Source organism: Trifolium pratense, linkage group LG4 (genome assembly GCF_020283565.1).
Source record: "Trifolium pratense cultivar HEN17-A07 linkage group LG4, ARS_RC_1.1, whole genome shotgun sequence".
Taxonomy (NCBI): domain Eukaryota; kingdom Viridiplantae; phylum Streptophyta; class Magnoliopsida; order Fabales; family Fabaceae; genus Trifolium; species Trifolium pratense.
The window spans coordinates 10,719,479-10,743,287 of record NC_060062.1 but is presented as its reverse complement, the minus strand read 5'-3'; the positions used below and the strand labels follow the sequence as shown (position 1 = coordinate 10,743,287).

Genomic DNA, 23,809 nt, shown 5'->3' with positions numbered 1-23,809 from the left:
AAAGCGGTTAAAATTTCAAATTTTAAAATAAGGAAGTAAATTTCAGATTGAATCAAAATAAAAGGAATAAAACTGCATTTAAACAAAATTTTATGTTATAATAATTAGTGTTTAATTATGTTTGTGTCATTATAGAAATTTTATAAAGCCGTTTTTTATTTTTCATAGACTCTACGAGTTGAAACTACAAATTGATTAATTGAGTCTATGGACTCTCCATAAGTTTACAAATACTCGCGAGTTTAACAACTTTTGTAGTATTCGTCAAAAAAAACAACTTTTGTAGTATCTTAAAAAAAAACAAACTTTTGTAGTTTATTTTATAGGTATTCTTTTCTATGGCCTAACTTTTAATAAAACCCTAAATTATTAGGACTTAAGTTCAAGAGAATAGTTTTATTCAAACTATTAGTCTATCAAGTGATAGACTCATTTATCTTAAATATCACATTGAACAAATTTATTTATTCAATATGTCACTCTAACACTATGAGTCTCTTTGATTTGCAAAAAGATAAATATTAGACCAAACAACACGGAACAAATTATCGCAGACAAATTTTTAAGGTATTGTTCATATACAGTATTTGGTGGATAACATATTATTTTTATATTTTAGACAACTTATACTTAGGGCAAATAATTGCCATGTGATCAAATAAAAACAAGAATTTCAATTAATTCTCATAAATAGTTTTAAAATTAATCACAATACAACTAAAATTATTTTGACTAATCCTTACTCCCTTCATTTCAAATTACTTGACTTTTTAGAAAATTTTATTTTTTTCAAATTACTTGTCTTTTTGATAATTTATGTTATATTTTGTCTATTATACCCTCCTTATTTTAAATTTTTTTATTGTATTTTGCTTTTTTTACTAAGTTTTTTTTGGTACATAAAATATTAAATTTATTAGAAAGAGAAAGTGTGTGCAAAAAAAAATATTGATGAATTAAAATAAAGGTATAATAGGAAAATAAGGTGCAAAAATACACTTTTTTAATTCCTTGTTTTTTTTCTTCCTAAAAAGTCAAGTAATTTAAAACGGAAGGAGTATTTTTTTAGGAGATCAAATTCATCCTATTGTAATCTCCATTTTGCCACGTTGCTAGAAGAAGCTATTACTGGTTTTTTTTTTTTTTTTTGACGAATACTGGTTATTTTGTTGTCCAGCTTTTAGTAGAAAAAACGAAAACATTTTAGGCTGGTTGTAAATTTGTACTAGTTATTAAGTCTTCTACAAGTTATTGGCACGTGCCTAACTAATTGGACTTTCTATTTTGCCAACTCCTTAATTACTCTACAGATTGTTCATCACGTAAGCCAACCTTACTTGCTACACCCACTCTAATATATAGACCAAATACATATATTTTTTAATGAATTAAAAAATGTTTTGTTTCTTATATTTAGGATCGGAGGGAGTATAATAATATATAGTCGATGCTAACTATTTAAAGATTTTGCTCAAATATTAAAAGTAAAGACAAAATCATTTTCTTTGATGTCATTATGTTCGGTGGCGGAACTAGAAAAAAAAGGGTGGCCACTAAAATAAATTATATTATTTAAATTAAATACAAAAATTATATTGTATATAAAAATTTAAGTCGTAATAAGCACAAAGTCAATTATTAGAATATTACATACCTTAAAATAACACTCTACGTTTACCGAGTGACATATGAAATCATCAATAATAGAATATAAACTAATACTTGCACTGGTTTTTCTTTCAATGTAAACAATCACGCTATATCCGCTAAAAATCGACTTTAATATCATCTTGTTTCACAACTTAGTATCGATGATTTTCATTGCAGAAAAAGATCTCTTAGTTGTTTTAATGTGACCTGGTTTTCTTTAAGACGAGAAGTAGCCTTTCAAAAATAGAGAAGTGTCCCGGAGAGGGAGAGGTGGCCGGCAACTCACTGTCGGCCATCACCGTAGGTTAATGGTCTTAAAAGGAGAGGGCGTCGCGTGAAAATGAGATAGAGACGAAGTAATTTAATGGTACACCTTTAATTTCATATGTATGATGAGAACACTTTGTGGAACTTGCTTCCTTCTTTGACTTCTCAAATATAAAAAACTCTAACCAAACTCTCATTTAATTTCTTTCAAGAACCTTATGTGTGAAGGCTTTAATTTGACTTTTCTGTTTAAGTATTGTCTTTTTTTAATTTAATTTCTCTACAAGCTACTAGTAATATTTTTCATTGAGTCAAAAACAAACAAATCCGACCTATCAAGATTTGTTTGAGTTTAACTTTTCATTAACAACGGATAGTGATAGAATAGTTCCAAAATATAATGTACAAAAATACATTTGAAAGGAAAAATTCTAAAATAATATTGACATTAATCACAATATGCATGGATTTGAATTTTGTCCATTGAAATTGAAATTTATAAAGTTAAATTCTTACTATACTAAACTAAAAAACTCATTATAGACAAAAAAAAAATATAGTTTACTTAGACAAATCATAACTTTAATAACAAAAATTAAATTAGAAAATGACTTTATGAATGAATTGCCCAAAGTGGTTCCTTTGATATAAGAATGAAAAAAATACGTACGTGTTTTGACTTTTGTACAAAATATAAATAATCAACACATGATTTCCTTTCGTACACGTATGCTATTATAGTAGTATTATTTTTTGCTATAAATATGAGACATAAGTTTCACCAATGTTGCAAACAAACATGGCTTTAAAGGTTGAGACCATCCTTCTTGTCTTCATTTGTGGTAAATCTTAAAACCCATCAACTCTCTTCCTTTCAACAAAAAGTTTTTTTTCTTTTTATTCTTATATTCTTTTAAGTAGTCTTAGCAATTTATAGTATAATTTGTGGTTATTTATTACACTAAAATTGAACCCTAAGATTGTGAGTACTTATGTCCCAAACTTGAGGCAAACATCTCGATCACTAGTATATCTAGATTTTTTTTTTGAGATTTGGTCATTTATTTTATGGCTTAAATGCGTTTTTGGTCTTCCTATTTTAATATTTTTAATGCATTTTTAATTTCCCTTTTTTTCAAAATCAGTTTTTTGGTCCCTATTTAGAAAGTCAACAATTTTTTTTTCTCCAACTTAGGATGGGCAATAAATTAATTTTTCAATAAGTAGGCTGAATTTGATTCGCAAAACAACAAGTATTGAATAGAATAGTACATGACATAATAACATAGTACTCCCTCCGTCCCAATTTGATTGACACAGTTGACTGTTTCACGCATGCCGATGCATAACTTTGACGATTAATATTTTAATTGTATAATAGTAAAAATTATAAAAATCCTTCCTTGGGCCTACGGGATAGATTCCCTCAACAGAAACCTTCCGAGAAAGCCAGCAGTTGACGAATCAAACAACATCTTATATGCTAATATTTATTTTTGTTTATTAGTAGAAATATAAGGTCAAAGCAACATGTGTGAATAGTGCACAACAGTCAACTGTGTCAATCAAATTGGGACGGAGGGAGTATAGGACATGACAAAGTTGTATCGGAGAGAGATAGAGCTATTATATTTGAAAATAAAATGAATATTTTTATATTTTTTATAGTTGTACTATGGACAAAAAGTTGTTCTCAGTGAGAGACAAAAATTCTTGTTTTAGTCCTATCCATTGTTAACTATTTTGTCGAGTCCCAAAACCAGTTTTCAAATCACACAGAGTACAACAAAAATTGTCCAGTATGTTCCTTTATTTTTGGCAGATAAAACGCACCCTATGTTTGAGACAATTTATTTTAAATATTTCTCTTATATTTTAATATGTGCTCAAGATATTTGAAACCTATTATTTGGTGAAATTGTTTCTGAGTCCTTTTTTTTCTAAAAATAAATTGATCAAATAATAAAATATAACTTTTGTATTTATGATCCAGGTGCAATTCTTTTGGGAGGCAATCTGAAAACTGTTGATGCTCAAAAATTTTGTCCCCAATTTTGCTATGATGAACGTTCATATATGACTTGCACTTCTTCAGGTGATCAACACCTCAGTCCACCATGCAATTGTTGTCTTGCATCAACTGGTTGTACCATTTACACAGCAGATGGAACTCCACTTTGTACTTCTGATTAAATAATGGATGTGATGTGAATATATCTGTTCACATATACACAAAGATCACTCTTCTAAATTTCAATAATAATGTTGTAATAATATATATGTGTGATAAAATAATTATATATATAATAATTTGGAATATTAATAATACAGCAATATTATAAGCTTTTAATTTCATGCTTTATGTCTTTATTGTATTATTTTTTGAAGGAATGGGCATATATATTTAATTTTAACAAATACTTCCTCCATGATAAAATATAAATAAAAATTTATTTTTTAGATTTATTATTGGACGATTTATGATTTTGAATAACCACCGGGTAACTTTAGTTAGTTGTAACAAACTTGCATGGTTGAAAAGAGGCCAAAGCCGGCTGCCATTATATATTTATTGAGAATATTTTTCTTTGGTCTCTCCAAGCATCCAACTATATGACAAGTTTGTAGCTTAGGTAATTAAGGTTAAGGAATTAGTGATTCACAAAAGGCAATTGTTAGGATGGAGAAATTTTCAAAACTTATGAAAAATGGCCATGCCATAATTTAGATAATTAAAATTTAGTGAAAATTATATTTTCTGCGCGTAACCGTAAAAATTAATCTTTTATTATGTATTTTTTTAAAGGAATTTTTATGCATTTCACATGAGTTTTGCATCTGCAAAATTACCATTTTTCTCGTAGTGTTAATATTTCATTATTTCAATAATGCCAAAATGGCCACGACAAAACAGTATTAATAGTGTTTGTTACTATTTTTAATTATTTTTGACATAGCGAATTAAAATCAGAGAAACAACCACAACTAACTCCATTGCATAGAAAGGGCCTGAATTTAGTACTTAATTTGTTTTTCCGAAGAAGCAAATTCATTAAAAAAAAATTTTAAAAAAAAAGAAAGAATTAAAGTCATGAAATTGTGATGAAAATAATAAGAAGTTAAGTTATTATATATCATAGTATAAATAATTTTAATAAGATTTATTCAATTTGATGATTAACTAACAGTGTAACGACAGAAATCTATAGTGCAAATATAACAATCGAAATCACAATATTCTTAATATGGCCTCGAACACAGCCGCAATTTACAATCTTGCTCATGCTAAATAATTTTTTTCATGTAGGCACAAGATAAGAAGAGACAACATTCAACCCAGGATTGATATCGCAACAAATCAACGATAGAATGGGGAGAGGGAAACGTCGCAAGTAACATACTTTTTCACCAATTTTCCTGAAAGTTTTGGTAAGAAAGCTATGTCAAACCTGTTTAAAAATTACGGAGAAGGGGGGTTGGAAGCATTTTAATATGTTTGGTTCGCTATTGGAAAATAAGAAGAAAGAGATGTCATGTAATTTGATTAGCAACAACTTATATTTCGAGGAGATTTGGCTAATGCGTCCTCCCTAGTGGATTATATATTTTTATTTCTTGATTTTGGTTTATAGGTCGAATAGGAATTAATAACTTCTATTTTGTTTTTTCTGATTGGTGTAATGCTCTGGTAACGTGCTTACAAAGCATCTAATGATATTTTTGTGAATTATAAGCGTTGGGTACACTTAATGTACTCCTTATAATTTATTTTTTGCTTATAAAAAGAAAACTCATATTGTAAATATGAAGAAGGGTAGAATCTTGAGTTCAAATTCGGGCCAAATTTTAAATTTTGTCACTATATATTACAGTATTAATGATTTCTTCTTTTTCTAATTTTATAGATTCGGAAGTTTTTTTCCTTTTGTTGAATGTAGAGAGTTTTCTTTGTTTTTTTAGATTCGGTGAAAGATTATATTGGTGTATTACATCAATTAGCAGATTAGATTGAATATTTTACAAAAGAAAAAAGATTGGATTGAATAAACTATAGAAAAAGTTTATTATTATTTTAAAAAAAATAGATTAGATTTATTTAATTTTTTTGAATAAAAAAGTATATTCAATTCATATTCTTAAATATAAGTTCAGTTGTTATATAAATTCATCAACATTTAAACTATGTTGGCATCCTAATGCACTACTACTCCTTACCTACCCTCCAAAAGTATTATTAAAATGAAAAAGAAAAAAAAAAGGTGGGGGGCATAAACCAAACCCACCAAAATAATATTAGCGAAAACGATAATTAGGCAAACCAACTCTATCTCGAAAGAAACTCTCTAGAACAGTTTGGTAATTAATCCCACCAGACTAACCCATCAACCAAAAAATCTGCATTAGCTAATCTATTTGCACAAGTATTTCCTTCTCTATAAATATAAGAAACAAAAAAGTTCTATTCTTAAGTATAACTTCATCATTTTTTTTAACAAGCAAAAATGGAATATATCAGCAAGAGATCAAATACAACAGAAACAAAAAAGTTTAATCGATGCTCATACAAACAAAAGGGTTCAACTACCACATAAGAGTTTAAATCAAGATTCACATTATAGACTTTCAACCACCGAAATGTAATTTAACTAATCAATTGTTATATAAAAAAGTGAGTTAAAAAAGTAGATTAGATTCATATTCTTAAATATAACTTTTGAAGATGGAACTCCTAGCTAATCTTCTTTATATTCAAACACTTATTTAAATTAATATTCTTAAAAAAAATAGCCTAGAAAAAGAAAAACAAATAAAACTTCAGTTGTTATATATTAGGCATTACATAGCAATTTTTATTTAATTTCAAAACCTATCCAACCCTATATCAGAAAATATCCGATGCAATCAATATATTGGGTATTATCCACAAGATTTTGAAACAACAAATATTCAAAAGATTCGGTGAACAATTATTTATTTTTCTTTTTTGTCTAATAATTTATGTTGGTCATTACAAAAAAAAACAAATTTTTTGACTAAAAAAAAATCAATTTTTACCTGCCGAATCAACTAGATTAGTTTGAAAATTTGAAATTAAAATAATCCTACTAGTATACCTTTCAAAAAAACAAACATATCTACTGGTATATCCAATAACAAACTTGTTTTCTTTTGCTAAATAAATTTTATCTTACCAAATCTTTTTTTTAAAAAAACAAAATCATCTTGTTATTGCTTAAAAAAAAATAAAGTTTGTTATTTGTTCGTGATATCTATATTAGGTAAAAATTATAAGTCATGTTCATTATATAATCACCATCGCCCCCTAAACTTCTTAGAATATCTTTTGGCTCAAACTTATAACAATAAGTTTTTGGTTTAATCTGGACATCTAATCTGATTTAGATGTCAGTTTTGACATTAAGTGATTTCAGTCTTGTTTCAATCGTAGTTGCGGGGTCAAATTGTGGTTCTCCCTAATTCAGCTTCAATCCCTACTAGAGCGTTTAACGATTGGCTATAATTTTGGGTAATATGGAAATTGCAAAAACGGGAAGGAATTGGGTAGAAAACGACGTGACAACAACATCGAACATTCTTATGAAAAATTTGAACAATTTGAACGAAGATATTTTCATTGAGATTTTTAAGCATTGCGATGATATGTTTGAATCAACTTCATCTATTATTGATTTTACTCGAGCATGGGGTAAATCTAACAACGATCAATGGGAAACACTTGATTTTTCTATGTTGAAATCTGATTTTATTAAGACTAAATCTGAGCCTTATGTTTGGGTTAATTCTCGATGTGACAATTTTTTATATAAATTGTTGTTTGTTGCATTGAATCTCAGTCAAGGGAATATCAAGACTTTGCTTTTTCATTACAACTTGTTTTTGTCCAATGATCAATTCAGCTGCATAGCTAGAAGGTATGTAATAATCTCTAATTCTAATTCTTATTTATAGTATATATATATTATTTGAAGAGTTTTTTATTTTTTTTTCATTCAATTTGAAGAGTTTAGTTCACTGATATCCTAAATTTAGGATATCATGAGTATGTCAGAATCACGGCGATTCCTCGTAATTTTGCAAAAATTACTGAGTGTGACTTTTGATAAATCACTTTCAGTCACAGTAATTCTGATAGCCGACCGTAGATATTTGCACTAAAACAAACTCAGTATTCGGTCTTAGGACGAACTAATTCGAGGGACTAATCCGACTGTCCACTTACGGGGTCCCACTTAAAGTCTGAATATTTTTGTTCTGTATAGACTAGCTCACCGAAATTGACACTAAAAGAGTATAGTCCGAGGACCCAAGTCAACACCACTAGATCAATCAAGTGTGATAGTTAGCAAGTAATTTTAAAATGATATAATGTGTTATGTTAGTATTAAGACCTTTTAGTTTATTTAAATTAGATAATAATTGTATTGTATATCTTGTGACAGGTGTCCACTTGTAAGACGGATAGTTTTTGTCTCTTGGAATAGAATCAAGAAAGTAGAAATGCGAAAGGCTATTAGGGGTTGGAATGATCTAGAGTCAATGACAATGCCTCCCCTAAAAGATCCAACATATGTTTTTCAAGAAATTTCAAAGAATTGTAAGAACTTTAGAGAACTCAAGGTTATGGGACGTTTAGATAACAGATTTGCTTTGTCTCTTGTTACCTATCTCCCTAACTTGAAAGTATTGAGTGTTCGATGTTCAATGTTAGTAAAGGAAGCTCTAATTTTAGTTTTAGAGAGTCTAAAATATTTAGAAGTACTCAACGTTTCACATTCTTATTTTGTGGTACCCATTAGTAGTCATATTGATCGTAATACTATCTGTGAAAAGGCTTCAAAGTTGCGTCAATTTATAACTTGCATGGAAAAACCATGCATCATGTGTGAGCGGACAAGAATGGATTGTGGGCTTTCTAGATGGCATAAGTTCAAGGAAGGAATTTGGAAAGATGATGAAGTTAGCTCTCTTGCACTTTGAACTTTGAGAAGAAGAAAAAATCATATTATATATATATATATATATATATATATATATATGAAATCAATTACATTTTATATGTGATATGTTAATTATTTGAAATATTGCATCTCTTTGAAAAATTAGTTGAGATATTCTTATGTGTTTGTTTGACATAATTGATTGAGATAAAATTGAGTTTGATAGAATTGATTTATGTTTGTGTATATTCATATAAAAGTTAGTTGAACAAAGAATTTGAAGGTAAAAATTAATTCTAGAATCAGAAGCTATGATTTTTAGCTTTTAAGTAGAATCAATTTTGGAAGCAGAATCAATTCTACTTTTAAGAAATCAAACAAACCAGAATTAATTCTACACGTCTAGAATTAATTCTGTCTTCTCTAGAATTGAAACCAAACATATACTAATTAATTAACTCATAATATTTTGAACAAATACTTTCTCTTTTTTCCACGTCATTTTTCCATTTTTTCTTTATTGTACCACGGTATTATTTTTCACAACATCTCTTCTTTCTTTTCTATTTCTATAAAATTGATTTAGCGATTTTTTTTGTGTGAATCGTATTTTCTGCGCGCATAATTTATATTGAAATATAGTTAAAATCATCATAATTAAAATGAATATTACAAAATCCATGCCCCAAATTTAGTGTGAACCACACAAAAAAACAGAACAAAACATGGGGCATGAACTGTATCCTAAGATTTCCCAAAAATCTAACCATTCTTTTTTGTTCCATTCTCATGGCTTCCACAACAACACCTTCTCCACAGATTCTATTATTCAACCCAATCTTAGGAAACATCAAAACAATAAAAGGAGTAAGGTTTTTTAGGATAACAAAATCCACAAACTCTCACTATAGTTTACAAGTTCATGCTTCTAAGGACTCTCAAGGACCCCAAAAAGCACCATCTGGAGTTGACACAAGAATTCATTGGGAAAATGAAGATGAAGGTTGGATTGGAGGTAACACTAAACAGAAACAAACAAATGAAGATGTGAAACAACCTAAGAAGCTTTTGGGTGAAGATTTTGCTGATTTGCTTAGTTTTCAAGGTTCTCATTATGAGTGAGTTTCTTTATATCTTACTTAAAATATTCACAACTAGTACTTATGATTTTTTTTAAATTCATAATTTTTTCAAAATTTATTATAACTTCAAAAAGTAGACAAAAACTAAATATTAAGTGAAGGACAACATGAAAAACATTTAAAAAATTGCACTATTTTTTTTTTTAATTGAGTAAATAAAAAGTAAAAATCATTTGAGGAAATATATATATGTTTGTGTTAGTTAGTAGTTACTACTGTTTCTGGTGAATTGTCAAATTACATGTGAGAACTCCAAAATCATTGCAACCATTCCTTTTTGTATTAGTTATCTTCATTAAATTTGTCACTTTAGTCATGTGGCTGAAAATCCTACATAAGTCTACTGGCATATTATAGAACACCTTTGACTGTCATTCTTTTTTGTTATGAGAACCTTAAAATTAAAAGTACTGTATAACTAGCATGTTTGGTTTTTGGTTGCAAGAGCCTAGATAATTTGTTGCGGAGAGTCATTCTATATCATGTGTCAAAACACAATCCGTACAAAAACCATCATCAGTATCATGCAAGTGCGCTTTGAGCAAGTTATAAATTGGTTGACGCATTCAGCGTCGGGGTTTGTATTTTGGCGCAAAAGAAAACACACTCCGTCGTCCACCTCTAAACTAGAGGATCAAATTTAGACTGAAATAATTTTTGGTCAAATTTTATTTATCTTATGGCCGAACTCCGTATCATAAGGGGCCTCCCACTAAGAGATAGATACTTTAGTCAAGATACTATTATTAAATTCTGTTTTTCATTATGAAGCATGATAATTTTCTTTTCTTAATAAAAAAAAGTGTACCTTAGTTGCTTGCTTAATTTGCCAATTGCCAGAGATATTGTTTCCTTAGAAATGTTTGTTGACATGACAAAACTAATAGATTAATCGATGATGACAATGATGAAAACAAGCAGATTCTTAGGAGTACCACCAGAGTCTAGTGCTGAAGAAATCAAAGTAGCATTCAGGAAACTATCAAAGGAATATCATCCAGACACAACTTCACTCCCTCTAAAAACAGCCTCAGAAAAATTCATGAAATTAAAAGAGGTTTACACTGTTCTCAGCAATGATGAAAGTAGAAGATTTTATGATTGGTCCCTAGCTCAAGAGGTTGCAAGTCGTCAACAAGAGAAATTGAAAATTAAATTTGAGGATCCTTATGAGGTAGAATTGATCAATTATGAACCTGTTCCAGATATGGTTGATAGACTTGGTGGAAAGAATATGAAGCTTAGTGATCAAGCTGTTTCTGCTATCACTATTGATGTTTTTATCATTATTTTTGCTATATGTTGTTTTACTTATGTAGTTTTATTTAAATAATATTAGTATATTACTCTGATAATTAGTCAACCAATTAGAATCTGTATTTCAAAAATTGTATATAGAAAATATATCAAGAAATTACACTTGAGATGCCAATTTAATTTCATAACTAAAATTTAAAACAGAAAAATGACCAAAATAAAGAGTGGAAATAAGAAGCTATCATTTGGAACAAAAATAACTTAATTGAATTACAAATTTACACAAAGAAAAAAGAGTAGTCATATTTAGGAATGGCCAACAGAACAAGTCAATTGTACTAATGATACATAATTTTGGATATGCACCAGAACATGTTCATCTGTTTTTAAAAATTGAAATCATAGCTATAGTTCACAATATCTAATTTCCATTGTTTTTATTATGAAAAAGTTACAAGGTTACATGAATATACACAAACCATCCACTCCCTAAAAAAGATAATCAACATGTACATAGATGGGGACTCCACAGTATATGGGACCCTAAGATCAATTTTGATCATTTGGCATTGTTCTAAAACCAAACAAAAGGGTGATATGAACAGTAGAGTCAGAAGATGAATAGAAATGTAGGCATTAGCTCTTTTTACCACCGTTAAGCACTCTTTGAAGTTGAAAAGCTTCTCCCTGATCTCCACTCAATGATCGTCTCTCGAAGCAAGACGCAGTGAGCTGTCTTAGTAACCTCTCGAGATTAGAGTGTAAGCAATTTTTCGTTTCTTTCAGGTTGGGATTTGTAGACAATATCATTGCATTTACCGAGTCTGCTACAACTTCACGCCGCGAGTCTTTTAGGAGATAACCTACGGCAGATTCTAATGGTTGTTCGTAGGCCAGTAAAGCAACGCACTCCTAGTAGAATAAAGAATCTCAAGTTAAATGTACTATCGTGCAATTATTAGACAAACAGGAAACATAGACATGCAAAACAAAAACTATGATATAACCTTGGACAATCCTAACTCGCATTGTAATGAAGTGAGATGAAATTGCACATGTTTATCGAATGGGATATAAGATTAGAATGATTATAATATCGGTAGTGAGTTGATTATAGTACTAATTATTGGTAAGAAAAAAACACCTGAACTAACTCCTCAAAGACTGGCGACCCAAAAAACCGTGACAATTCTATTCTTCCATATGTGACAGCCTCCTTCAGTTCTCCAACCTAAATATCACATTCAATAATATCAAGGTCTTAAAGTTAAACAATTTATATATAAAGCTATACGACTATGACAAATTTAAATTTTATGATTAAATTTTATGAGTAACTAACAAAACAAAAAATAAACAATATCAATCAAGCTAAGAAATGTTAAAGAAACAGAAGTCTAATTGCAGATATACAAATTCTGTACAAGAATAAAGGACAGGATTCCAATAGTTCCAAAAACTAAATATAAAAAAGTATATAAAAAAGTAATATACCCGAACTAGTTCAATGAATTTTTGGCAATGAAGCAGAAAACACATAGCTGATGTATTGTCCTGCAGTAACCAGAATTGATTGTTATGATTATGACACATGGTAAATAAAGAGAGATGAAGGAGAAATGTCAAATCAAGTATTTTGTATATAATTTGATCTATGATATTTGGATCTTTTACATAAAAGGGAAAAAAATTGAGATATAATTAGAGGATCAAAATATTTTAACATGAAGATCTTATTCAACAAAGCACCATATATTGCAGGTGATCATTTCTTAAACTCCATAAAAGCACCATCAGAGGATAACAAAGCACAACATAACTTCCATTATATTATGGTTCCAACTATAAAACAGAACATCACAATTAACAATCACTACAAAGATTCCTTCAATTAGGATTTTTCTGGAAGCAAATTCTAGTACAAATTATAGATGGCATAATACCCCGTGGTGGATTTAATTGCAATTATAATAATCAGTATAATCGGAGTCATATTAGAGCCAGGATACAAACAACTTTGTAGACAACCATTAAAATCTGAGAACCCACCTCAGTAATCTGGGGATACCATTCACGCAATTTACCAAATGCAACATCAATCTCCCCATCCCTGATTAGCTTCATTGAAACAAAAGAGGTAATCCATGTAAGTTCGTAAATCAGCAACTGTATGCAGCAAGCATATCAGACCAACTACTCCCTCTGGTCCTATATATAAGAAAAAGTTTACATTTTAGATTCATTGTAAAGTTGATGTATCTAGACAACAACATTATTGTCTAGATACATCAACTTTACAATGAATCTAGAAAATAAACTTTCTCTTATATATAGGACCGGAGGGAGAATAAAACAAAGGACAGCAATGATAAAATGCCTATCAATAACAAAACAGGCACTACTTGATAGGATACAGACACTATAACTTGACGGTTCTAACAAACCAAGTAATGACACTTCTTTATCAAGATATTGGGGACTCCCCTTGTAAGAGGACTCATTTAGCTTGTATTTTAAAACTTTTAAATATAAAACACATAAAAGGTATTGTAATCTGCTGCATAACCTTTCCCTAGCCAGCCAACATCAAACTCATAATTAGTATCACCACAGGAATCTTGACCAGTGCCAGCAACAATGATTACAAGCAAAAATGGTTGTTGGAGCATGATGATGGAAATATTTTGAAAGTAATCAACAAAATTATACGAAGAAAAAAAATGAAATATTGTTTTTAATTTTTATACTTGGTGCTAGAAATTGTTAACCTTACGGTCTAAACTAAGAATCAAACACAATAAAATTCTTCATTTTTCAGCTCCATGTCACTGGATCAGAACATTCCCATTCAACATGTATATACCAGGAAAAGGCTCAATTTGAGTTCTAATTTTACATACTTCAGAAAACATCGACAAAATTCCTACTACCATTCCCTTGTTTCCTATCCTAATTATGAGTAATTCTTACTTGGGCACAACCCCAAATATAATACATTTAGGCACACACACACAAAAAAGACAAAAATAGAAGTTAAATAATTTAGTCACATCATCTTATATTAATTAATTATTTTAACTTCAAATTTTTTGAAATCATGTATGTGTGCCTAACACGTCATATTTGGTGTCGTGCCTAAGCAAGTCTTTCTCCCTAATTATAGATAGATACCCAAAAGCTGTGAAAAAAACAAGTACCTGCCGTAGAGTCTTCCTGTGATTCAATGCATACGTTGTTTCCTGGTCATCAATACCATTTTCTTGCACTATATTTATAGGAGGAACTGTACTCTTACTAGCCACATCAAATGCATTCAATGTATCTTCATAGCCATAGTGTAGCAGGTAGGAACGGACAATTCTGGCAACAAGCAATGTTAATTCAGAAATATTAATACATATTAATTACTTTGTTATATTAGTATTAATTCCCAAAAAAGTCATGAATATCACACAGCCAAGGTGAAATAGGTTAATTTCAAACCTTCATAAAGCACAAAAAGTGACAGCATGCAACATTGGAGTCCTCCTCCCTAGCCTAAGAGAAAGGCTTCTTATAAATTACTATATACTAAGTTTTTGCGTCTGCATTGAATATTTGAATTTATGTCATGGTCTGTGTTCAGAGAATAAAAGCAGTCTGAGTCATGTAACATTTTAAATCATTTTAGATTTTGTGATTCATCTTTCTTTTAGTTATGTTTGTCAGCTAAATTTCTATTAACATAGGATCTGATTCTAGACCATACTATAAAAAGTACTCAATCTGAGAGATACTGCTACTCCACTGTCTATTCTCCCGCTTTCAACATTTCAACACTAATGATCACTGTTTGGAACTGAAATATAAAGCCATAAAGCAAACACAAACACTTCAAAATAATAGTCATATTCATTTCAAACATGTATTCATGTCAGACACTTCACAAATACTCCCCCATTGTACTTTAACTCGATTTCACTTGGCACTATCAAACTACGAAGATCACTGAGCTTCTACGAACCACATATTACACTTTCAGATATTCACTTGTTATATTTAGAACGTTGTTATTTGACTAATGAAATTACTATAAGCACCCAACAGCCATATGAACATTGAAAAGCTGTGCACAATAAAACAGAAATATGCACTAAATTTTAAACAAAAAGAGCCTTAAGAACTCATAGTAAGCTTATATTAAGATTAAAAACAACTGAAACTGAATACTAACAAAACTAATCTATATAAAATGTTATAAAAAACGAGGTTTAATAACAAAATTGTTAGGTGTAATGTTCTCTCACCCATAACTGGCATTTGGTGCCACAGGTATTTCCTCTATTTTCACTTGCTGCTTCATTCTTTCTTGAGCTTCAAATTCCTAATTCAACAAGATAAATAATTAAGAGAAACAGAGATAAAGACTTAAAGAGAAGTATATTGCAGTATTGCACAGTCTTTATAAACTTTGTGAATTTTAAAACAAAAAGGTTATGTGACATTGATCATAGTGGAAGTAGAAAATCACATAGAAATTATTGAATCTCTCATCCCACCCTAGTATTATCTTAATCTTAGATTCAATTACTGGATTGGAAATAAATTTAAAGGTTTGACCTCTTCATTAAATACGAAGTTACAAATTTTCCCTGTTATTTCATTAGCAAGTAGGGTAGCATGCTGTAAGATAAGATATATACACAAGGATAAACAAAATATAGAAAAAGGTTCTTACCTTTAGGTCAAAGGTAAATGGTTTCTGCCCGAAGTTGACATGTACCCTGTTAGAGATAAATGAAATACACTCCTGAAAGATTAAACACCTCAACTAATAATCAAAAAAGCTGCTAATTGAAATTAAACAGAAGTACTGTTCGAAAAACCTTTCAAATGGTAGCAAGGGAAAAATAAGCATGTATTAAGAAGTGCATGCAGATTATCAAAATGCCCGGTCTAAAAATAATTAAATAAAACTGCTAAGGTTGGGAGTCAAATCTAGGAGTGTTTGGATTATGTAATTGTAAATTTTAGAGAATTTAGAATTCTAGGCAATTCAAATGCTTCAATTGAATTCCTTTTATCTCTAAATTTTTTTGTTTAGATAGATTAATAAAATTCTTTATTGTCAACTTTTTGGGATATTTTTATAAATTTGAAAAGTTTTAGGTCAAATTTTTAATTTGAAAAATACAGACCAAGCTGCAATTTTTGAAAATTTAAATGGACTATTTGAAATATTGAATAAAATATGGGGACCATCTTGCAAAACTTGAAAGGATAATAAGAACCACTTTGACATTCACATTGTATAGATTAATGAAATTCAAATGGGCTATTTCATTAAATGGACTATTTCCTAGTTTATATGTGTCATTTGAAATTCTCTAAATTTATCTTGAATAAAATACTTCATAAATTCCCATCATTTTAAAAATTCTTCAAATTTACTATACAAACAATTAAATTTACATAGAAGAATTTGAATCCCTTCAAAATTTACATTACCTAAAAACATTTCCTCATCCAAACACACTCTAGAAGAGTCATTCTCAGATAAATTAAACATCAGATAAATTAAACATCAGAAGAAATTACACTCCCCTCCTTAAATTTTTCACATACCATGAAGACCTTTATTGACACACTTGTTCAGCTTTATGAGATGAGAAAAGAAAATGATGATTCATTTTGGTGTTTGGAAGTTAAACTACATGCACAGTCTGTGTGAAAATTGAATAACAAGGTTCTACCTTTATTAACAAAAAAAAAATGAATGCAATTGACTAATAAAATCTGATAGATTGCTTTACAATATACACTGAACATAGATATCTAACTATAAATTTGTAAAATAAATAAATAACTCAAATAAATAAGCATGCAGCCAGTCCAATAGACAAAAAAACAATACAGCAGCACAACATACTCTTCATTCTGGCTATGAACAGCAACGGTTGGATAAAGGGGACCCTGCATGTCTTTGTAAACTGTGCCAACAACTTGCCCATTTTTACTGGCATCAAACAAAAGAAGTAAAAATGATATTGTCATCAAAACAAATGGGAAGAATTGTGTATACAAGCAAAAAAGATCAATCAATCGTAGAATAAAGTCGATAGTGCTTGTTAACATGCAAAATTAAGGCATTGCTAACATGCAGCCACATGAAAAACTAAGGGCAAGTTACTTTTGTGAAAACATTGATAATCTTTGTTTCTTGTTTTCCCTTTTACTTATAAATAAATAAAAATATCGACCTGTTTTGATTTTATTTTTTTCTCAAATCCTCATTTACATTTCATTTTCTGTTCACAAATTATGTGCATGAAACAGCGAAAACAGACAAGAAATGGAAACAATAGGACAGTTTTTCAATTAAAATTGACAACATAAGGAAATGAAAATTTCAAAGAGGGAACAAACAAATTATCCTCAAACTACATACAGACCCTAACGGTTCTGAAAAGGATTCAAGGGAAAAAGAAAAGGAACAAGTAGATTACGTGAAAAAAAATTCCTGAGAAGCATAGTTAATTCCAGCACCAACTATATCACCAGTGGTATAGGTTGGACCAAAAGCTTCTCCTTTGCCATGTCCACGATAAAGGAAACCATCATCCCCATGATATCCACAGCTATTAGCCTCCCACCTATTATCAAAACACAACAACAATTACAATAACGTATTTAAAAACAATCTAATCACATAAACAATGTTACGGAAAACATAGTGAAAATAAGCAGGCAATCTAATCAGAGTCATATGTCTATGCATGTGGTTCATAGATATCAAAAATAGCAATAAGTACATTAAAAACATATCCTCGTTCTGATTCAAAAAAGAAATCCTCATCCAATTAATCGACACAATGTTATTGTAAACAGGGCTACAACACGAGCTAAACTTCCAATTGAAAGAGAAACCAAGAAATGAAAATAGAAGACCTTTTCTCAAATCATGTAGACAACAACAATAATAACACTTTAAATTGAAGGTGTCTCCAATGTTCGACCCATATCAGTATACGATACCAACACATGTGGATACATTCAATCACTTCTATTTTCTGAAATTATTATCAGAGTAATTTATCTACACCCGTGGTTCACAGACACCAACAATAACACTAAGTAAATTAAAAAACACATCGTCATCCAATTGATCCACACAAAGAATATTATTGTAAACAAGGCTAAAACACAAGCCAAACGTCCAATTGAAAGAGAAAACATGAAATAAAAACAGAAAGCATTCTCTCAAACCCTATGAAGCACAAACACTCTTCAAATTAACCGCGTCCCAACATCAGACATATGTAGGAGTATGACACTAACACATATGATTACACTAAATTATGTACTTTTCTAAAATAATGCGTATTACATTAAATTATGTATTTTTCTCAAATAATATTATTATCAGAGTCGATGTCGATGTATCAGTATCGGTGTCCGTGCTTCATAGCTCAAACCAATCAATTACAAACATATCCTCATCAAAATTAATCCACACAAACAATGCTACTCTAACTAAACAGAGCAAAAACACAACCCAAATTTTCCAATTAAAACTAAAAACCATAAATGAAAATTGAAAATAAAATAAACAGAATTTATCAAAAAAAAAAAAAAATTACCCACCCAGGTTGTCTTCTCATCTTGAAATTCTCAGACGTAAACCCAATAGAAACTTGACCTTTAACACCAGCATCTTTAACAAAAATCTCAAAATAATAAACAAGCCTTTTCATCGGAGCAAATTTATTAGCTTGAATAACACCAACATCATGACCATGAAGATTAACACTTGTATACTTCACTGAAAGTTTATCCGTAGCAACAACAACAAAACCACCTGAACTATTTATAGTATTGAGCTCGCTCGGTGATTCCTCTTTCTCTTCATCATCATCACCATCACCATCACCGTTGTAATCTTTTAACTCTTCTTTCACTTTTCTACTACACAATTCCAAAAAGTATAACCCTAGATCTTGATCTTGATCTGATTTTTCGATACTGTTCTTACCGTTACTTTCTTTCATCGCTGAAATTGGGATTGTGAAAATGTTGAACCCTAATTTTTGGAATTGAGAGGATTTGGAGATTCGATGATGATTCAGTTGAGAAGATGGAATTCCGAATTTAACCTTTTTACTCTGTTTCGGTATTCTTTTCTTTTTTTGATGAACTGTTATTGTTTTCTTCTTTTTGTTTAATTTTTTTTTATTATATATACTTTTTAATATATTAAATAAGAGGAGGGCTAGCAACACACTCTTTAACAAACACTAGGGATGGCAAAAAAACCCAAACCCGAGAGACCCACCCGAACCCAAACCCAAGTCAACGGGCGAAACCCGATTTGACTGGGTTTGGGTTTGGGTTCGGGTGACACCCAAAAATATGAGTGTGGGTTTGGTATTAGTCAAACCCACACCCGAAACCCATACACCCACCCGAAATATTTTATAATTACCTAATTACCCCCATAATCTCCCTCAATTTCCTTGGAAGACCTTAAATTTTAGTTGTAATTTAATTTCTTGAAAGTCTATGTTGTATTTTCTTGAAAGTCTATGTTTGAATTTTCTTGGAAGACCTTAATTTTAGTTGTAATTTAATTCAAAGTCTATGTTGGAATTTAATTTCTTAAATTTGCAAATTATTTTCAAATATGATGCGGGTTTGAGTTTGGGTGGAAAAAACCCGAACCCAATGGGTGTGGGCGTGGGTGTTGTTTTGCCACCCGAACAGTTTTTGGGTTTGGGTTTGGGTTTGGGTGATGATTTCGGGTGTGGGTTTGGTAAGTGTCAAACCCGCACCCATGGGCACCCGTTGCCATCCCTAACAAACACACTCTAACACACTCTCTTCTATTGATAAATTTATATGGGTCCACATTTTTTAATGGGACTCATATGAATTTCAACCAATAAAAAAGAGTGTGTTGGAGTGTGTTTGTTAAAGAGTGTGTTGCTAGCATTATTCTATTGAATAAGAGGAATTAATTTAACCTGTCAAAAAATAATAATTAATTTATCTGATTTATAATATAAGTTAATTACATTAGTTATGCAATTTACTTAAATTTTTCTTATATTAAAGATCAGAGGCACTATGTTATAAGTATATATGGGCACATGGATTGATTCCGGATTGACGGTCGGTTCATTCGCTCTTTTAGATATTCTATTTTGTCGGTTAGGTTAAATTAGAAGTTAGGATGATTCAATTTGTGCTGATTTATATATTTTGTATCACCTGCTTGTATCACCAGTTTTTATGTATTTAAACATTTTTTTATTATTATTACATGAGACTATGATAAACGATGAAGATCTTAGGTGTGCCTTAATTTGTATTTCTAGAACTCCTTTGATATCCGCTATTCTCTTAATTTATCAACAAAAAAAAAAGTATATGAAGTTTCGACGGCCATTTAGCATCTCCGTGAAAAAATTGGTGGGCACATAATGTGAGTTTTCATTTCCCAATTGAATTTTTTTTCATACACGAAAGATAGAGAGTTGAATAATGTTTTCATTAACTATACGAAGTTTTCACCACTTGAATCAATCTATTGAAGGTTGTCATATTTTTTATTTTTTGGTACAAATGTAAACTCGTTTTAGATGAAATGCTATTTTATTTGAGTTGAATTTATATGTTTTTTTAATGTAAAAAATGTTATGTTAATATCTAATAGAAAATAGTCAATAAAATAAAATAATAGAAATTAGCATTCCTCTATAGAAAGTTAGAAAATTGATCGTGTGATCTCATATACCTGGGAGGAAGACCCCCTTATTTATTGTGTTGCTCCAAAGGGATAACCTCCGATTGGGAGGAAGACCCCTTATATAGAGCTGTTAAAATGGGCTAGCCCGAATGGGCCGGCCTGCCAAGCCCGATTTTTTCCCGGGCTCGGGCCTTGAAAATTCTAGCCCGAATTATTTTTGGGCTTTTTAGCCCGGCCCGACAAAGCCCGATTAAAATATGGGCTAGCCCGAATGGGCCGCCCGCAAGCCCGAAAAAATTAAAATTAAAAATAAAATAAAATATAAATATAAATAATTTATTTCGGGTGATTTGAAATTAGTTTGTAATATAAATTATAAAATATCGTCCGCTACTTAAGTAGCAGGAGTAAAAATAGGGCACCCAAGAAACTCGTAGGTAGCGGATGAGTAAAAATAGGACGTGTGAGAAACTCGTACGTAGGGGATGAATAAAAATAGGGCGCGCGAGAAACTCGTACGTAGCGGATGAGTAAAAATAGGGCGCGCGAGAAAGTCGTAGGTAGCGGAAGAGTAAAAATATGACGCGCGAGAAACTCGTAAGTAGCGGATGCGTAAAAATAGGGCGCGAGAAACTCGTAGGTAGTGGATGAGTAAAAATAGGGCGCGCGAAAAACTCGTACATAGTGGATGAATAAAAATAGGGCGCGCGAGAAACTCGTAGTAGCGGATGAGTAAAAATAGGGCGCGCGAGAAAGTCCTAGGTAGCGGATGAGTAAAAATATGACGCGCGAGAAACTCCTAAGTAGCGGATGCGTAAAAATAGGGCGCGAGAAACTCGTAGGTAGTGGATGAGTAAAAATATGGCTCGCGAGAAACTCGTAGATAGGGGATTAGTAAAAATACGGCGCGCGAATTATATAATATTTATAGCGGATGAGTAAAAAATAGGACGCGCGAGAATTATTAATGTTATTTATATAGTTGAGTTTGAGCACTAAAAGTAAAAAAAAAAAAAAAAAAAAGATAAACCGAGCCGCCCGAAAGCCCGACTACCCGTACCGGGCCGGGCTCGGACACTAATTTTGGTAGCCCGTTTTTTATCCGGGCTTTTAGCCCGGCCCGACGAAGCCCGAAGCCCGATCGGGCCGGCCCGAAATTCGCCGGGCCGCCCGTTTTGACAGCTCTACCCTTATATATATATATAGTAGTTAGATCTTAATTTTGAAAAAGTCTCAACTAGATAATTAAAAGATGATGAAGGAAAGAAATGGATTCATTAAACTTCAAAGATCAAAATTTTGGAGAGATATGAAAATATAAATAAATAAGATGTCCTAATACATGATGCAACATCACTACAATTCCAAATACATATAATAAAGACAACAAAAATTCCAATAACACTTCCTTCAAAAAAAAAAATCCCAATAACACTAAGATTCAGTCTTAACTAAATCACATACATGAAACTAGTTAAGTCTGTGTGCAGTAATTGAGTTAAATAAAAACAACATGAACACACAAAACTCTAAAAATATAATTTAACAATTAAGGGCATCTAAGATGGATCTATACCCTCAGATCAAAAGAATCCAGAGGGTTCATATCCTCCTTGGCCTCCCATATTGTCGAAGCCAAACAATTCAGGGTGGAACAAGGGATTCTGAAAGAATTGTGTCTCAAAGAATTGAGCCCGTTGGGCTTGTTGAGCAACAAGTATCTTCAAATCCTCCAAAGATTTCTTGAATATTTCAAGTTGAACCTTGTTCATCCCATCAATGGGACAAGCCCACCAATACTGAGCCTGATTCATCTTGAGCATATGATTCAGCTCATCACTACGCCTCTTCTCGAGGTCCAGTGTGTTGTTGAGCATAGTCAACTGAGCATTGAGCTCGCGCACATTGGCGCAACGTTGAGCCTCAATTAATTCCATGGTTCTATTGTTTTGAGGTGGGACAAGCGAGAGATAACGATCTATGACCGTATCAACATTGGGATGCCCAAAAGAAAACACCTTCTTAGTAGGAGAAAATACAATGAGTGCAACATCTGCACCACAAAGAGTGCAAAGCTCGCTAGCTTTTTTGAAGAGCCCACTACGACGCTTTGAGAAAGTCACTTGCAAGTGGATCTCATTGATCATCTTTTTTATCACAATCTTTTTGCGACCTTGGCTTGTCCTTTCGCTCGACATGGCTGAACCACAAAAAGATAAAAGAGAGAATAAAAGAGTGAATGTGTTTGTGACTTGAGGAATGACACATTGAAATAGGATGTTAAAAGAGTAATTTTATAGCCAAATGTTTTCTATATTAATCATATTGTGACGTGGCTTAATATATGCGGTTCTCTTTTTTAAAACGCTTTTTTAAAACGCTGCACCTTTTAGCTACATAAAAATATTTTCTAGATCGAGATATTTTCATCAAATCTCATTTGTCATTGCTTATATGGTAGCTAAATCAATGTTAAAAAAACAGTGCTCTTTTGCTGAGAATATATTATCTTTAACTTAATATATATTCTGATAAAAAAAATCATTTTTAATTTCTTTAATTACATGTATGGAAATTATTTATTATCTTTTGCAAATAATTAAATATGCCTCATTGTTTATTTATTTATCGTTTAATGTTTAATGTCATCCAGCTAATTCCATACCTTGATATATTATGATTTCTAAAAAAAATTTATTTTTTAAAGTAATAATTATCTTTATGTACCAAAAAAATAAAATAATTATCTTTATGTTAAATTATTTAGAAAAAAATTTATTTTAAAATTTTTACATTAGATGTATGGAAAT

At 30.8% G+C, this 23,809-nt stretch overlaps 5 protein-coding genes across 5 annotated transcripts; 3 read left to right on the top strand and 2 right to left on the bottom strand.

Moving 5' to 3' along the window:
* The first annotated feature begins 2,695 nt into the window (after positions 1-2,695).
* On the top strand, positions 2,696-4,243 carry LOC123920465 (proteinase inhibitor PSI-1.2-like). The gene is made up of 2 exons (XM_045972716.1): positions 2,696-2,759; positions 3,911-4,243. The coding sequence occupies exons 1-2, from the start codon at positions 2,702-2,704 to the stop codon at positions 4,108-4,110; spliced, it is 258 nt and encodes an 85-aa protein (XP_045828672.1). The 5' UTR covers positions 2,696-2,701; the 3' UTR covers positions 4,111-4,243.
* A 3,206-nt stretch (positions 4,244-7,449) lies between these two features.
* On the top strand, positions 7,450-8,916 carry LOC123922099 (F-box/LRR-repeat protein At3g48880-like). Its single transcript, XM_045974843.1, has 2 exons — positions 7,450-7,850; positions 8,379-8,916. The coding sequence occupies exons 1-2, from the start codon at positions 7,450-7,452 to the stop codon at positions 8,914-8,916; spliced, it is 939 nt and encodes a 312-aa protein (XP_045830799.1).
* Positions 8,917-9,585: 669 nt separating this feature from the next.
* Positions 9,586-11,406, top strand: LOC123920463 (NAD(P)H-quinone oxidoreductase subunit T, chloroplastic). The gene is made up of 2 exons (XM_045972715.1): positions 9,586-9,994; positions 10,940-11,406. The coding sequence occupies exons 1-2, from the start codon at positions 9,609-9,611 to the stop codon at positions 11,349-11,351; spliced, it is 798 nt and encodes a 265-aa protein (XP_045828671.1). The 5' UTR covers positions 9,586-9,608; the 3' UTR covers positions 11,352-11,406.
* Positions 11,407-11,683: 277 nt separating this feature from the next.
* On the bottom strand, positions 11,684-19,459 carry LOC123920462 (ran-binding protein M homolog). The gene is made up of 10 exons (XM_045972714.1): positions 18,899-19,459; positions 17,761-17,907; positions 17,184-17,270; positions 15,993-16,038; positions 15,562-15,638; positions 14,473-14,635; positions 13,325-13,393; positions 12,770-12,829; positions 12,420-12,506; positions 11,684-12,187 (listed from the first exon to the last, which is right to left on the bottom strand). Exons 1-10 carry the CDS (start codon positions 19,300-19,302, stop codon positions 11,912-11,914), a joined length of 1,416 nt encoding a protein of 471 aa, XP_045828670.1. The 5' UTR covers positions 19,303-19,459; the 3' UTR covers positions 11,684-11,911.
* A 3,029-nt stretch (positions 19,460-22,488) lies between these two features.
* On the bottom strand, positions 22,489-23,197 carry LOC123924731 (agamous-like MADS-box protein AGL62). The gene has a single exon (XM_045977699.1). The coding sequence runs from the start codon at positions 23,195-23,197 to the stop codon at positions 22,583-22,585; it is 615 nt and encodes a 204-aa protein (XP_045833655.1). The 3' UTR covers positions 22,489-22,582.
* Between the last annotated feature and the right edge of the window lie 612 nt (positions 23,198-23,809).

Bases quoted from the DNA above. Each gene is read 5' to 3' on its own strand.
- LOC123920465 (XM_045972716.1), top strand. From the start codon at position 2,702: ATGTTGCAAACAAACATGGCTTTAAAGGTTGAGACCATCCTTCTTGTC. The intron at 2,760-3,910 runs GTAAATCTTAAA...TTTATGATCCAG, and splicing joins CCTTCTTGTCTTCATTTGTG to GTGCAATTCTTTTGGGAGGC.
- LOC123922099 (XM_045974843.1), top strand. From the start codon at position 7,450: ATGGAAATTGCAAAAACGGGAAGGAATTGGGTAGAAAACGACGTGACA. The intron at 7,851-8,378 runs GTATGTAATAAT...ATCTTGTGACAG, and splicing joins TTCAGCTGCATAGCTAGAAG to GTGTCCACTTGTAAGACGGA.
- LOC123920463 (XM_045972715.1), top strand. From the start codon at position 9,609: ATGAACTGTATCCTAAGATTTCCCAAAAATCTAACCATTCTTTTTTGT. The intron at 9,995-10,939 runs GTGAGTTTCTTT...GAAAACAAGCAG, and splicing joins TTTCAAGGTTCTCATTATGA to ATTCTTAGGAGTACCACCAG.
- LOC123920462 (XM_045972714.1), bottom strand. From the start codon at position 19,302: ATGAAAGAAAGTAACGGTAAGAACAGTATCGAAAAATCAGATCAAGAT. The intron at 12,830-13,324 runs GTGGGTTCTCAG...TGGTTACTGCAG, and splicing joins GGTATCCCCAGATTACTGAG to GACAATACATCAGCTATGTG. The intron at 12,188-12,419 runs GTGTTTTTTTCT...TTATTCTACTAG, and splicing joins TCTTTGAGGAGTTAGTTCAG to GAGTGCGTTGCTTTACTGGC.
- LOC123924731 (XM_045977699.1), bottom strand. From the start codon at position 23,197: ATGTCGAGCGAAAGGACAAGCCAAGGTCGCAAAAAGATTGTGATAAAA.